This window comes from Coniophora puteana (assembly GCF_000271625.1).
Source record: "Coniophora puteana RWD-64-598 SS2 unplaced genomic scaffold CONPUscaffold_1, whole genome shotgun sequence".
NCBI classification, from domain to species: Eukaryota; Fungi; Basidiomycota; class Agaricomycetes; order Boletales; family Coniophoraceae; genus Coniophora; species Coniophora puteana.
In genome coordinates, this window is record NW_006913053.1 from 3,968,184 (window position 1) to 3,979,896 (window position 11,713).

The window sequence follows — 11,713 nt, forward strand, 5'->3', positions numbered from 1 at the left end:
AGTTGGCCATGGGTTGTAAGTTAGGCCCGGCCAACAAACATTTGGCCGGTTCGGCAAAGAGCGCAGTGCCTTGACGCAACCTTGACGTAAACTGCAGAGCGCTTGGACCAAAAAGTCAGAAGCGCCCATCTTGTCTTGTTTTTCGTCTTCAATGACACTACAAGTATTTTTCACATTTAGGGGCTTTTCTCAACATGCTGGTCTCCGCCGTTGACTAAAAATTGCCTTGGAACCAGTCCCAGATGTTGTTGCGCTGGCAGTTGATGCGGACAAGACTGCCAGCATCAGTTGGTGACTGACAAGTGATCATTTGCGTTGGCCAGCACAGTCAGCTCGGCATGAAATGGCCGTCGCCTTTGCGCTGCGTCTCAGTTTTGCAGCATTATATTTGTACTTTCTCTCTCGGGTTTTGCTTATTTGCTAACACCTTCTCGGACCATCTCGCTCGCTATCTCTCCTCTCCATTTTCTTACCGACGCCATCCCGTCGACGTTTGACAATACGATGCTGTCAACCGGGCTTGGACTGGTCGCAGCCCTTGCTGCAGTACCATTCGTAGTCGCCCAAGATGGCTCACTCACCGGGCCCACGTCGAGTTCGGCGGCCGCAGGCTACTCATGCGACCCAAATCAGTGCAAGCTCCCGTCGTGCAACTGCGCCAGTACCAGTCCTCCTGGTGGACTCGATCCTGTATGGCCTCTCTTTGTACCTCCAATGCTGCGTCCTTGCTCATCTACCTGCCCTTTAGTCCCAGGTGCCGCAGTTTGTCACCTTTACAGCGGACGATGCCATCCAGTCGTACACCATCGACGCTGTCAATCAGTTCCTCGGCAGTCGACTGAATCCGAACGGATGCCCGGTCAAGATGACTTACTTCACGTCGTTAAACTACACCAACTACACGCTTGTTACCGATTGGTATGTTGCGGGCAACGAGATTGCCGATCACACGTACGTCCTTCCAATTGATCTGCCAAAACCTCAGTGTTTACAAGAAACTCACTATGATTGTCACCTTGTAGCATGACACATGTTGGCACTCCGCCAAACGACGAGGTCATGGGCAACCTCATCGCGCTCAACGCCCTCGCCGGTATCCCGCTCCCCGACATCATCGGCTTCCGCGCCCCCTTCCTCAACTACTCCGTCGACACCCTCACGATGCTGCACAACGCCGGCTTCACGTACGACTCGTCCGCCTCGGCGTCGCTTCCAGTTGGTGCGGACGGCACGGATGCCTTCTGGCCGTACACGCTCGACAACGGGCTTGCGAACGACTGCCTCACCGTCGAGAACGCGTGCAAGGGAAACCCGAAGCTGCCCGGGTTCTGGGAGATCCCAATGTACGCGCTGTTTGACCAGCGCGGTGCCGCTGGGGTGCACCTGATGGACCCGTGGCTCGACGCAGCGAATGGGAACAGTAACCCGGACGACGAGGCGACACTGCAGTATATGCAGAGCACGTTCAGCGACCACTACAAGGGGAACCGCCAGCCGTTCGGACTGTACACACACCCTATTCATCTTGCGGTGCGTACCTCTTATACTTTATGGGCGAAATTGAAGTTTCTCACTCGGAACTAGACTGACTACCCCGGCGTACCTGCCCCCACGCCGACGATTAACATGATCAACGACTTCCTCGACTGGGCGCAGGAACAGGACGACGTGTGGATTGTCTCGAACGAGCAGATGCTCGCGTGGATCAAGAACCCGGTTCCCGTCTCGCAGCTCAACAACATTCCCGAGTTCCACTGCCAACAACCCAAGATCGACTCGAGCAAGCAGATCTGCAACGGTATCCCGCAGAACGAGGCTGGCCTAGTGGAGGAGTGTATGTTCACCGATTTCCCATTTTATACTTGCGTGAGTACCACCGTCATTTCCCACGTCACTTCGTTGTTAACAGTCATGTTTCTACACTAGTACGGCTGCCCTACGGATCCGCCGACCCCCTCGAACCCTAACCCCGACCAGAGCAACAAGACTCAAACCCGCCATAGGAGTGAGTGCTTCACTCATCCCACACAACATCCGGCCATAGACTTACCCTCGTCCTATCCAGTCTCCTCAAACTGCACAACGGCTTTCTGGGACCCCGTCCAGGGCACATGCCTGTGCGAAGGCTCCTCCTGCCAATATAACGACCTGACACAGGCCATCGGCGTGCGTATCCCTTCCATTTCTATCTCTCTACAAGACTCTCGGGAACTGACAATGGCGGTTACCTGTTTCATAGCCCAACGGCGCGAACTTGACCGGCGGAGGCTCGCGCTCGAGCCTGCCCACGCCGAAGGCGAGCAATTTCAACGGCGCTGCGGACCTCGTGCTGTCTAGCGCGAGCGTTGCCGGTGTTTTGGGCACGGCGGTGGTGGGTGTTGTTGGGGCTGTTATGGGCTGGACGCTTGTTGGTATTTAGGGCTGTGAGGTCACATCTTTTGCTGTAGTGTGCTTAAGTTTATAGGGTTTATAGTCGCCTGCTTGTTGTATTGAAAGGTAATTGGGCGCAGCGAGTACGCGGAGCTTTATATGGACTATCTTGCTACAGTCTATTTTATAAATATATTATCCTATCTGTCTTTTCCTAATCCCGCTTCACCGTGGCGAGACTCGTTGTAACACAACACGTCTAGCGGTTCAGACTCCTTCATAGTTGACTGTGACGCGTATTCGGTCGCCCGGGCCGAGCCGCGCGCGACGCGTTGATGCCGCGGCTCTTCATTTTCTTTCGACAGCTTGACACTCATCCTCCTGCCTTTCTCCAACACGCCTCTTGCGTCCCTTCTCTCATCTTAGAACTGATACACTTCCTCGTTACATACCCCGCAAGGAGTGTTGCGAAGCACGCCGGCTTTGCAGGTGAGTTGGGCTCCGGTGTTGTTGAATTCAAACAGGACGTCTTACGCGTACGCACCAGACCAAGGACATTCGGCAACATCACTGGACCCGAAGGTCAACTAGAATCCAGTGTCTAATAATCAGGACACACTGAACACCGAGGGTGAGTGGAACCTTAGCTCGTCGAAAGGGGAATAGCTGACGAAAGATACCAAGTAGCATACGGCCAAGATGCAAGATCTCAGAGACTGTTCATCCCCGTCCCAGAATCCCGTCGGAATAGCTTCACTTCCGAACGAGATATTGTTCATGATTTTGGATCTCGCTAGTCAAGTACGAACTCGAGTACACAACGCTCGAGGGGCTGGCTCACGGTATGCGCGATACGAAGTCGTGGAGTACTCTAGACAACTCCCCTTCGTCTGCCGTAGATGGATGGAGCTCTTGGTGAAGTTAATGAAGCCGTTCTTCTGGGAGGACCTGGCGGTCACAATCGACGGCGATACTTTCGAACCTTATGTCATTGAAACGTTTTTCAAGGCTTCTCGCGGCCAACGTCTTCACGTAATCATTTCTCCCTCCGACCCACAGTTATGTGCTCTCACTAAGGAGCAAGAACACGAGCGTCTTATGGTCATCATGAAACTCCTGGCCCCTCGCTTCAGACGCCTGCATTCCCTGTCAGTCGAAACCGTGTACCGCTCGACCATCGTGGCTATCAGCCGGTTCTTCGACAATGTCAAGATGCCTCAGCTCACGCACTTGCGCCTTGTCCCGCGGATTGCCGACGACGACTCGTCGCTCGACATCTCTTCTTTAGAATGTCCCCACCTTTACGAGTTACACATCGACCCCGAGAGCTTTTTGAACCTTGCCGAGGACTGCGACTTCATATGGCCCAGCGGAGGCGACGAGTTTGCCCTGCACATTACAAGCTGGAAGCCGACAAGGCCCTCCAACACCGTCAACTCGCCTCGTTTTATCCAAGCCTTGCGTGACTTGGGTGAAGCAAGAAAAGAGTCTTTCGCTGTCGAGATTCAAGACGTCAGCTTTAACCATGATGACTTCTACATAAGGGGCGCGCCTATCGAGTACCTGTACTCGCTCAGGCTTCAGGGCCTTACAGGCTTTTTCCTCAGCATTTTGTTCGAGCACATCGACTTTCCAGGACCCAACCAGATCTACATATCCCATTGCGATATGGAGGGCGACGTTAACACAGATGGACAGCGGCGTGCTGTGGACGGCGACGAACTCCATCTTGACAACATTCGCTCGAGCACTTCGCTCCTTCGCATGATACAGGACTTTCGTGGGTTTAAGGTCCGCATCAATGACTGCCCAGGTTTCAACGACTGGGTGCTCGGGGCCATGGCTTTTGTATGCGAGAAGCAGCAGCGGTTCGCGTGCTCGTCCATGACCTCTCTCTCAATCAAAGGGTGTACGTTCTCGCCTGATGCTCTCAAGTGCATGTGCGAGATGAGGCTAGGTGCAGGCACGATTGAGGACCTAGATGTCAGTGGCGCACCGCCGCTCGATGAACATCTTAGGGCATGGTTTGTAGAGAACGTCGATGAGTTCTCATGAAAGGTAGTAGGAGAGATAGAAGGCAGTGGTGAAGAATCTTAGCTTATGTAGCGTAATTGTCGTAAATATCTTTATTACGCTCCTTCCGTCCAACCCGCGATGAAGGCCCTTGTTAGCTCCGACGATTCGACTGTGCGGTCCTTGGTTGTTCGGCGCGCGACGCGTCGTAACTACTGACATAGCTGACCACGCCGATGAGCCACGCTCTTAGGCACTCTCAGGGCTGAGTCTCCTGTGGGCCTGTTTCTCTTCGATTCCGTTTGGTCCCTTTCATCCTAGGACGCGCCCTCCGCTACCTTCCCTCATTTCATCTACCTGTCTTCACGGTGCCGAGAGCACGTGTGCTGTCGAGTTGAAGTTTGCCCAGATCTACTAGAGTAGGTGAAGACATACATATGAATACCTCGTCGGACACGTCAGATTTCGCGCTCGTAACTCTTTACCATACCTTAGCTTGCCTATCTTGCCCGCATCTCGACCGTACTTGACTAAATACACGTACTAGACAGACGTCGTTCTTGTCAATTGGCATGAGGATGGAACAGAGGGGCAAGCTCACGCACTCTTTACAGGAAAACTCCATTGTCTGTACCATAAATCCAAACTCGAGCATTTATATTATACTGTCTTTTTTCGACCAAAAGTTCGTCCCGTGTCCCACCGGACCGGTGACATGAACTTTTTGGTCAGTTTGTCCCGCATCTGTAGACGCCCGCGAACTAAAAAGCGGGACACACCGTAAATAGCAGAAAAACGCATATGTATTCATCAAATAAGCTCCTACAACCATTCTAAGACTACCTAGTGCCCGAAAAACCCGCTGAAGTTCTTGTTCGATGTCTTGCGGCGCTTACCACGGCCTAAAGTGTCCGGTTCAGGCATATGAGCAGCCTCAACGTCTGCTTCATGCTCATCTGTGACGTCAAGGCCATTCTCAGCCCCGTTTGAGCCGTCAGGGTACAGAATCCTACCCAGAACATCAGTCGAATCCATCCACATATCGTCGGCATCGGTACCTGAGTCTCAATGTCCTCCTTCTTGGATGCAGAAGGTGTGGAGATCCGATCCCAGAGATCCGGGTTAGATTGGGGGAGATCCCGGAGGATCTTGAGGGCGGCCGAGCTAGAGAGCGACTCAAACGAGAGGTCGAAGCCTCCCTTGACCGTGCATCGACTGAATGACTGTTCGTAGTTAAAAATCTGACCAATGCAAAAACTGTGCAAATTTCTCGGAATTTATACTGGGAGGCCAGGGGAATTTGGCGGACATTTTGGTCCTATTTTTGTGGTCTGGTCTGGACATTTGGGGTTCGGTCGGCACCAAGCCTTGGTAGGGATATTCGGGGGTCCTACCGGTATCCCATCCCCGATGAACTCTTGTCCCATGCCCAAAAAGCCCGACGAACCTTGTCCCGCACCCAACTACCCTCACGAACCAAAAAGCGGGACACGCCGTATTTGGTAGTCATCTTCCCACGCCACCCCGCGAACTTTTGGTTGAAAAAAGACAGTACTACAGCCTCACTACGCTCCATTCCAAAAAGCAATACATCTCGCCATTGTACTCCATATCTTTCAACCACGCCTCCGCCTTAACCTGGCCCGTCTTGAACACGTCGCTCTCCCACATTGCGACCCAAGATTCGGGACAATGACAGAACAAGCTCACTCTCGTGCCCGCTCTCTCAGTGGTGAGCAGACCCTTCTCTTTCCCTCCTGCATGAGATCCAAGGATCATCGAACCATGTTCGGGCGAGAGCAGCCCTGCAAGTGCGCGCGCCAAGTGGAGCTGCTTCTCCTCGTTGAAGAGGTGAAAGAACTTCGCTGCATATATGACGGAGAATTGGCCTCGAAGAGGGTTTAACGACTCCAGATTCGTCATGGCATGGCGCGGTGGGGCTTGCCCCAGCTCTGCAGGCGGGAATATGTCCAGTACCTTAGCATCGAAGGCATCTCCGGCGACGAAGTGAGCCGGGAAGGTGGATGGAGTGGTTCTGAAAAGCTCGTGACCGAGCGGGAAGAATCCGTCAAATAGGTCTTGCACCACGATGTTCTCTGGCTTGTAGGCGGCATCAGCGGCTGCTTTCCTAGCCTCCTGACCGACTATGATGAAATGAACATGTTGGTGTATTAGAAACGCGATTCGGGGCTCACAGAAACCCCCAATATCCAGCAGAATCGCGTCCTTACGCTCATTACCGATCCTGACGAGCTTGTCGTAAGCGGGATGTTTGTGTACCGAGAATCTATCAGTGTACGGTGAGTTACAAACACCACCGTCAATGACAAAGATTATAATATCATACTGCAAGAATGCGAAGACAAGTACGCAAGTGTATGGAGCGACCTGTTATAGAGAAACGATAAGCTTGATAGCCTTTGATAAACCAGAACCAGAATCAAATTGGCGACTCGAACCTTGTATGCCTTGCGCTGGACGCGTATAATATGCTCCTTCAGCTCCCGATCATCATGGATGCCAGTTTGCGCTTTGTAGAAGGCAGCCTCTTCGTCCCCTATCTGATACCGATCATCGTCAGGTGGCGGAATATTGTGCAGCCCAAGCTGTCCCTGAGAGGCGACTATCGCATGCCTGGAAGCATCACTGTCGGTCTGCGTCTGCAGGGCTTGGGACGGCATAGTCCGCTATATCGTGGTGAGAGGATGATCCAAGGAAGGGTGGGGGATGCTGGGTCCGCAATGACGCAAGGTCGAAACGCACTTAAGACATGGCCGACCCCAAGTACTACTACCGATGCTAGAAGCGGGGCAGCAATATGGAGTTCCGCCGGACTGTCATGTAATGGAGCTAGTCAATATTTGGCCGAGATAGACCGACACACCCGGTCCAGTCTGTTCCTTACGGAGATTTCGGCAACATATTGGAAGGGCGCACTCCGAATGGATGCTTATGGCTTATATAACAAGACTTAGCGCTGGAGTCTGAGCGCCGCAGATGAGCTCAAAGCTCGACCCGATTGTTCGTCCATCCCTTGATTGATAACCCTGAAGCATTTTGCGGTTCACCTCACTAGGTACATGTTTCTGAAGATGAGAGTAGTATTGCAACAGTCAACAAGCAAGCCACAGTTTTGTACAATACCTAAGCCATTGTAACAGTTCCAGAATCCAAGATTCCAAAGTCCAAAGTCCACAGTGCGTTCAGGAAACACTCACAAGCCCGTATTTACCAATCCACCCCATCCTTATCAAACTTATACTCCTCATACACCGGCCTCCACAACCCCTCCTCCGCCTTCTTCCTCGTCTCCTCCTTCCCCCATGACACATCAGCAATACCCTCGTCGAACGCCTGCTCGGCGACGGCGACGGCAATCTCAAAGTTCACGTGCGGCGCGACGTCGAAGTCGGGGAGCAGCGCATCGTCTGGATCTTTCAGCGCCGGCGCGAGCGACGCAAGCCGCTGCGCGCCCGCGATAATCATCTTGTCGGTCATGCGCCGCGATTTGCAGAGCAGCGCGCCGTACCCGAGCCCGGGGTAGATCAGGGCGTTGTTGCACTCTGCGATGCTATTTGTACCAATCGTCATCAGCGATTCGTAAATTGCATCGTGCGAGGGGGTGCAAGAGAGAAGAAAGAGACGGAGAAAGAGAAAGAGGCATACATGTAATCCTTCTTCCCATTCGGCATCTTCGCAGGCGGAAACGGGCTCCCCGTCGCCAGCAGCGCCATCCCGCCCGTCCAGTCGTTCGCGTCCTTCGGATCGACCTCAACCAGCCTGCTGGGGTTACTCAGCGAGAAAATAATCGGCCTCTCCGCGCCCTCCTTCATCGTCGTTATAACGTCCTTGGTGAACGCGCCCGCCTGCGTCGAACACCCGATGAGCACCGTCGGCCTGACCGTCTTCACGACATCCAGCAAACCCGTCTCGCCCTTGTTGTTCTGCGGCACGCCGTCCCATTCCTCGGCGGGGCGCACGAAGTCGTGCGCTGCGGGGCGGATCTGGTCGGACGGGAGGGAAGACTTTATCAGACCGAAGCGGTCGAGGAGGTAGAATCGCTTGTTGGCTTCCTCAACGGACAGACCGTCGGCCTGGACCATCGCATCGCGAATCTGGCGCGTGATGCCGAGTCCAGCGGAGCCAGCGCCGTACACGACGATGCGCTGGTCCGCGAGGGTGGACTTGGTGACGCCAACGGCGGTCATGAGCGCGGCGAGGGTGACGGCGCCTGTGCCCTGGCTGGTGGACACGATCAGGTCGGGTAGAATAGGGATGCTGGGGAGATGTGCGTGGGTACTTACATGTCGTCGTTGAAAACGGCGTGGGTGTCGTTGTACCGCTCGAGGAGTGCTTGCGCGTTGCTGACTCCAAAGTCCTCGAAATGCAACAGGCAATGGGGGTGGTGCTTGCGAACAAGCTGGACGAACCTGTGCGAAATCGACACATGAAGCGGCTGAACTCGAGTAGCTTGATTGAACAGGATTGACGTACTTGTCCACAAATTCGTCATATTCCTTTCCTCGCACGCGTTTGTGCGGCCATCCCTGACCTTGATAAGCCACAGCTTGACGATGGATAGGAAGAGGGATGACTCACAACATAGAGCTTGTCGTTCAAGAGATCTTGGTTATCCGTACCGACGTCAAGCACCACCGCCAGGGTATTCGAGGGGTTGACGCCACCCAGCAACCTTGGCAACATCCAAGTCAGGCGCCGAAACCTATCACAGGGGAGATAGACTTACGTGTAGATAGCTGATTTTGCAGTCGAGATCTACGGAAGAGTCAGCGGTCATGGGAAGGACTAAACCAAACACACTAACCCCTATGCCCTAGAAACGCGCTCAGGACTTATCAGCAAACGAGGAGGGTGGGGGACGTACTCCGACGCCCTGGTCTCCAATCCCAAGGATGGCCTCCGAGTCAGTGACCACAACAAGGTCGATGGTGCGCCCTTTGGTCTGCTCGAGATAGTCCTCCTCCATCTTATCCTTATCCGGGAAGTGGAGGAATAGCCCCTCGCTTCTGCGAAAGAGGTGCGAGTACTGCGCGATGGCATCTCCCTGAGTCGCCCCAACATCAACATCAGCACCTCAGACGCTGTACGATAGCCAACGAGAAGCATAACGTACCTGAGTCGGTGTATAGATAATCGGCGTCATCTCCTTGAGGTTCCTGGCGATAAGCCCATAATACAGTACCCAGTTCTGCTCCTTCAGACTGTGCAGAAATGTGTTCTTATGGATCGCGTCGCCGCGCGACTGGAACTGCGCATACGCCCGTCCGCATTGCTCGTCGAGTGTGTTGGCCCGCGAGGGCAGGCGCCCCCGGAGGCCGAACTCCTTGCGCTCTTCGATGGTGAACGCGGTGCCCTTGTTCCAGCGCGGGTTGTGCAGCAGCTCGTTGCCGCGCAGCGCGAGGCGATGGGTCCGGCGTGTGGAGGTCATGGCGGAGAATGAGATTTGTAGACGTCGACTGGGGAGCAAAAGGCAAGATGGCGGCCGAGAGATAGCTTGAATCATGGTGTTGGAATAGCTCAACGATATATGGTAGTAGTATGCGCCCTCTATTATACTCTACCTCCAACGCGCGTTGGCAGCGCTCTGTGGACTGATTGCGGCGTCATCACAAATGCAGCGAGCGTAATTGGAGCGTGCAAACGTCTAGGCTAACCTGGAGATGATCTAGAAAGAGGCTCGAATTCTGGCAAAGGCGAAAACGCCGAGTGTGCCCGGTGCAAGCTTGTTGCGAGACGTTGCGAGGTTGCCGCTATACCCGTGAGAAAATAATATCTGAAAATAGCTTATCAAGCCCCTGATGGGCCACAGCAGCTCCGCCACAGCTCCGAACGGCCCTGGTGCTATCCGAAGTCCGATATGGCTTCTTCCGTTCCCATTGTTGTGGTGCAAAGAGAGCTATTTGGCTTCTGCTTCTTGTTCTTCCCTTCAATTGCCTGTGCAGTTGTAACTCGCACGCTCCATTTTTCTCCGTCGTTCTGCCATGGGTCGTTGGTCTCAGGTTGACGATGTGCGTACCCCTCGTCGCTGACCCTTCTAGTTCATCGTCACTCGTGCTGATTAATGGGTCGAATAGGATTCGTATCGTTTGCCCGAAGGCATGAAGCGGGTGGGCTATGACGCCGATCAAGGTCGTTATTACTTTCGCGACAAGGATGGACAACTGTATCAGGGCCCTGAGGGCTCAGAGTACGGCGAGCTAACCCCTAGTGCGTCTCATTGTATCCCTCCATCGACTACCATCTGATTTAGCTCTCTAGTCGCTGATGCACCCATCGCTATTGCACCTGAAGGCGAGGACAACGATATAGAGGCTGCACCTAGACGCGCAGACGGTTACCAGTCGCTCGCTTCTGATGAGGTGCGTGCCTTCTGCAAGAGACTACACTTCCTCTAACCTCGCATCTGCATCCAGTACGGCAATCGTTCCCACTACAGAAATCCCTACCGCACCTTGTTCCCCTTCTTCCTCGTCATCGCTGTCGTTCTCCTCCTCGTCTGGCGTCTCGTCCTCCTTCCCACTAATAAACCCCCTCCTCCGTGTCCCGAACGCACGCTGCCTTACCGGATCCAATCCGGCGACACGTGCTGGGACATCGCTAACCAGCACAATTCGTCGCTTGAGAAGCTCAAGAATGCAAACCCAAAGACGAACTGCGACAAGCTCATCCCCGGCGAGCGCCTCTGCGTTCCTGAGGAGACGTTGGCAAGGCGCAGACGCAACATCAAATCCTAAGAGTTCGCTTACGCGTCCATCGCTTTTCCGCACTGCATATATCTGCGGAGTTCTCTTTCTCTCATGTCTTTCATTCGCACTTTGTACTATATTCTACAGCTGCTATCGCTCACATAACCCATGCATGGATACGCCATTCATACATTTACGGATCTAAACCCTCTATTGTCGTCATCTCTTGCATTCTCATCTTGATCATAACATTCGTTTCCCTATGTCTTCGCTCATCCTACAGCCCATGTAACATTACTCTCGCATTGTTCCTTCTTTCGAGTTTATGCATAAATCAAAACGTGGCCTCCAACGTGGCCTACACCGTGGCCTCTTCTTTCATCTATGGCTGATCCGCGTCCATCCGCACGCTTATCCTTGTGCTTCTGCTGCCGATGTAAGTTCCGTGTATGGATGAATGCACATGTCCCCCTCGTTGCCAACCTCTCTGGCAGCTCGTTCCTCGCCAGCCCGCTCTGACCCCTGACGCCTGTGGCAGTGCCCGCGCCGCCCATCCGGCCTCGTGACGTCAGCGCGTGAGGGTAAATATGCACCGCCACTGGCTAGACCGATGCGGACGTTTC

General features: G+C 53.8%; 5 protein-coding genes across 5 annotated transcripts; 3 read left to right on the forward strand and 2 right to left on the reverse strand.

The window, feature by feature from the left end:
* Positions 1 to 364: 364 nt before the first annotated feature.
* On the forward strand, positions 365 to 2,520 carry CONPUDRAFT_116476 (uncharacterized protein). Its single transcript, XM_007765638.1, has 7 exons — positions 365 to 690; positions 749 to 951; positions 1,023 to 1,530; positions 1,585 to 1,866; positions 1,927 to 2,005; positions 2,066 to 2,166; positions 2,240 to 2,520. The coding sequence occupies exons 1-7, from the start codon at positions 505 to 507 to the stop codon at positions 2,417 to 2,419; spliced, it is 1,539 nt and encodes a 512-aa protein (XP_007763828.1). The 5' UTR covers positions 365 to 504; the 3' UTR covers positions 2,420 to 2,520.
* Positions 2,521 to 3,216: 696 nt separating this feature from the next.
* CONPUDRAFT_161865 (uncharacterized protein) lies at positions 3,217 to 4,425 on the forward strand (the record flags this gene model as incomplete). Its single annotated transcript, XM_007765639.1, has 1 exon — positions 3,217 to 4,425. The coding sequence occupies exon 1, from the start codon at positions 3,274 to 3,276 to the stop codon at positions 4,423 to 4,425; it is 1,152 nt and encodes a 383-aa protein (XP_007763829.1). The 5' UTR covers positions 3,217 to 3,273.
* A 1,465-nt stretch (positions 4,426 to 5,890) lies between these two features.
* CONPUDRAFT_116479 (uncharacterized protein) lies at positions 5,891 to 7,064 on the reverse strand (the record flags this gene model as incomplete). Its single annotated transcript, XM_007765640.1, has 4 exons — positions 5,891 to 6,527; positions 6,579 to 6,670; positions 6,731 to 6,771; positions 6,843 to 7,064. 4 exons carry the CDS (start codon positions 7,062 to 7,064, stop codon positions 5,938 to 5,940), a joined length of 945 nt encoding a protein of 314 aa, XP_007763830.1. The 3' UTR covers positions 5,891 to 5,937.
* A 547-nt stretch (positions 7,065 to 7,611) lies between these two features.
* On the reverse strand, positions 7,612 to 9,832 carry CONPUDRAFT_87139 (uncharacterized protein; the record flags this gene model as incomplete). The annotated part of the gene is made up of 8 exons (XM_007765536.1): positions 7,612 to 7,954; positions 8,050 to 8,625; positions 8,688 to 8,813; positions 8,878 to 8,930; positions 8,983 to 9,076; positions 9,131 to 9,159; positions 9,269 to 9,448; positions 9,518 to 9,832. 8 exons carry the CDS (start codon positions 9,830 to 9,832, stop codon positions 7,612 to 7,614), a joined length of 1,716 nt encoding a protein of 571 aa, XP_007763726.1.
* Positions 9,833 to 10,350: 518 nt separating this feature from the next.
* On the forward strand, positions 10,351 to 11,454 carry CONPUDRAFT_116483 (carbohydrate-binding module family 50 protein). The gene is made up of 4 exons (XM_007765641.1): positions 10,351 to 10,412; positions 10,479 to 10,611; positions 10,663 to 10,763; positions 10,818 to 11,454. The coding sequence occupies exons 1-4, from the start codon at positions 10,386 to 10,388 to the stop codon at positions 11,136 to 11,138; spliced, it is 582 nt and encodes a 193-aa protein (XP_007763831.1). The 5' UTR covers positions 10,351 to 10,385; the 3' UTR covers positions 11,139 to 11,454.
* The last annotated feature ends 259 nt before the right edge of the window (positions 11,455 to 11,713 follow it).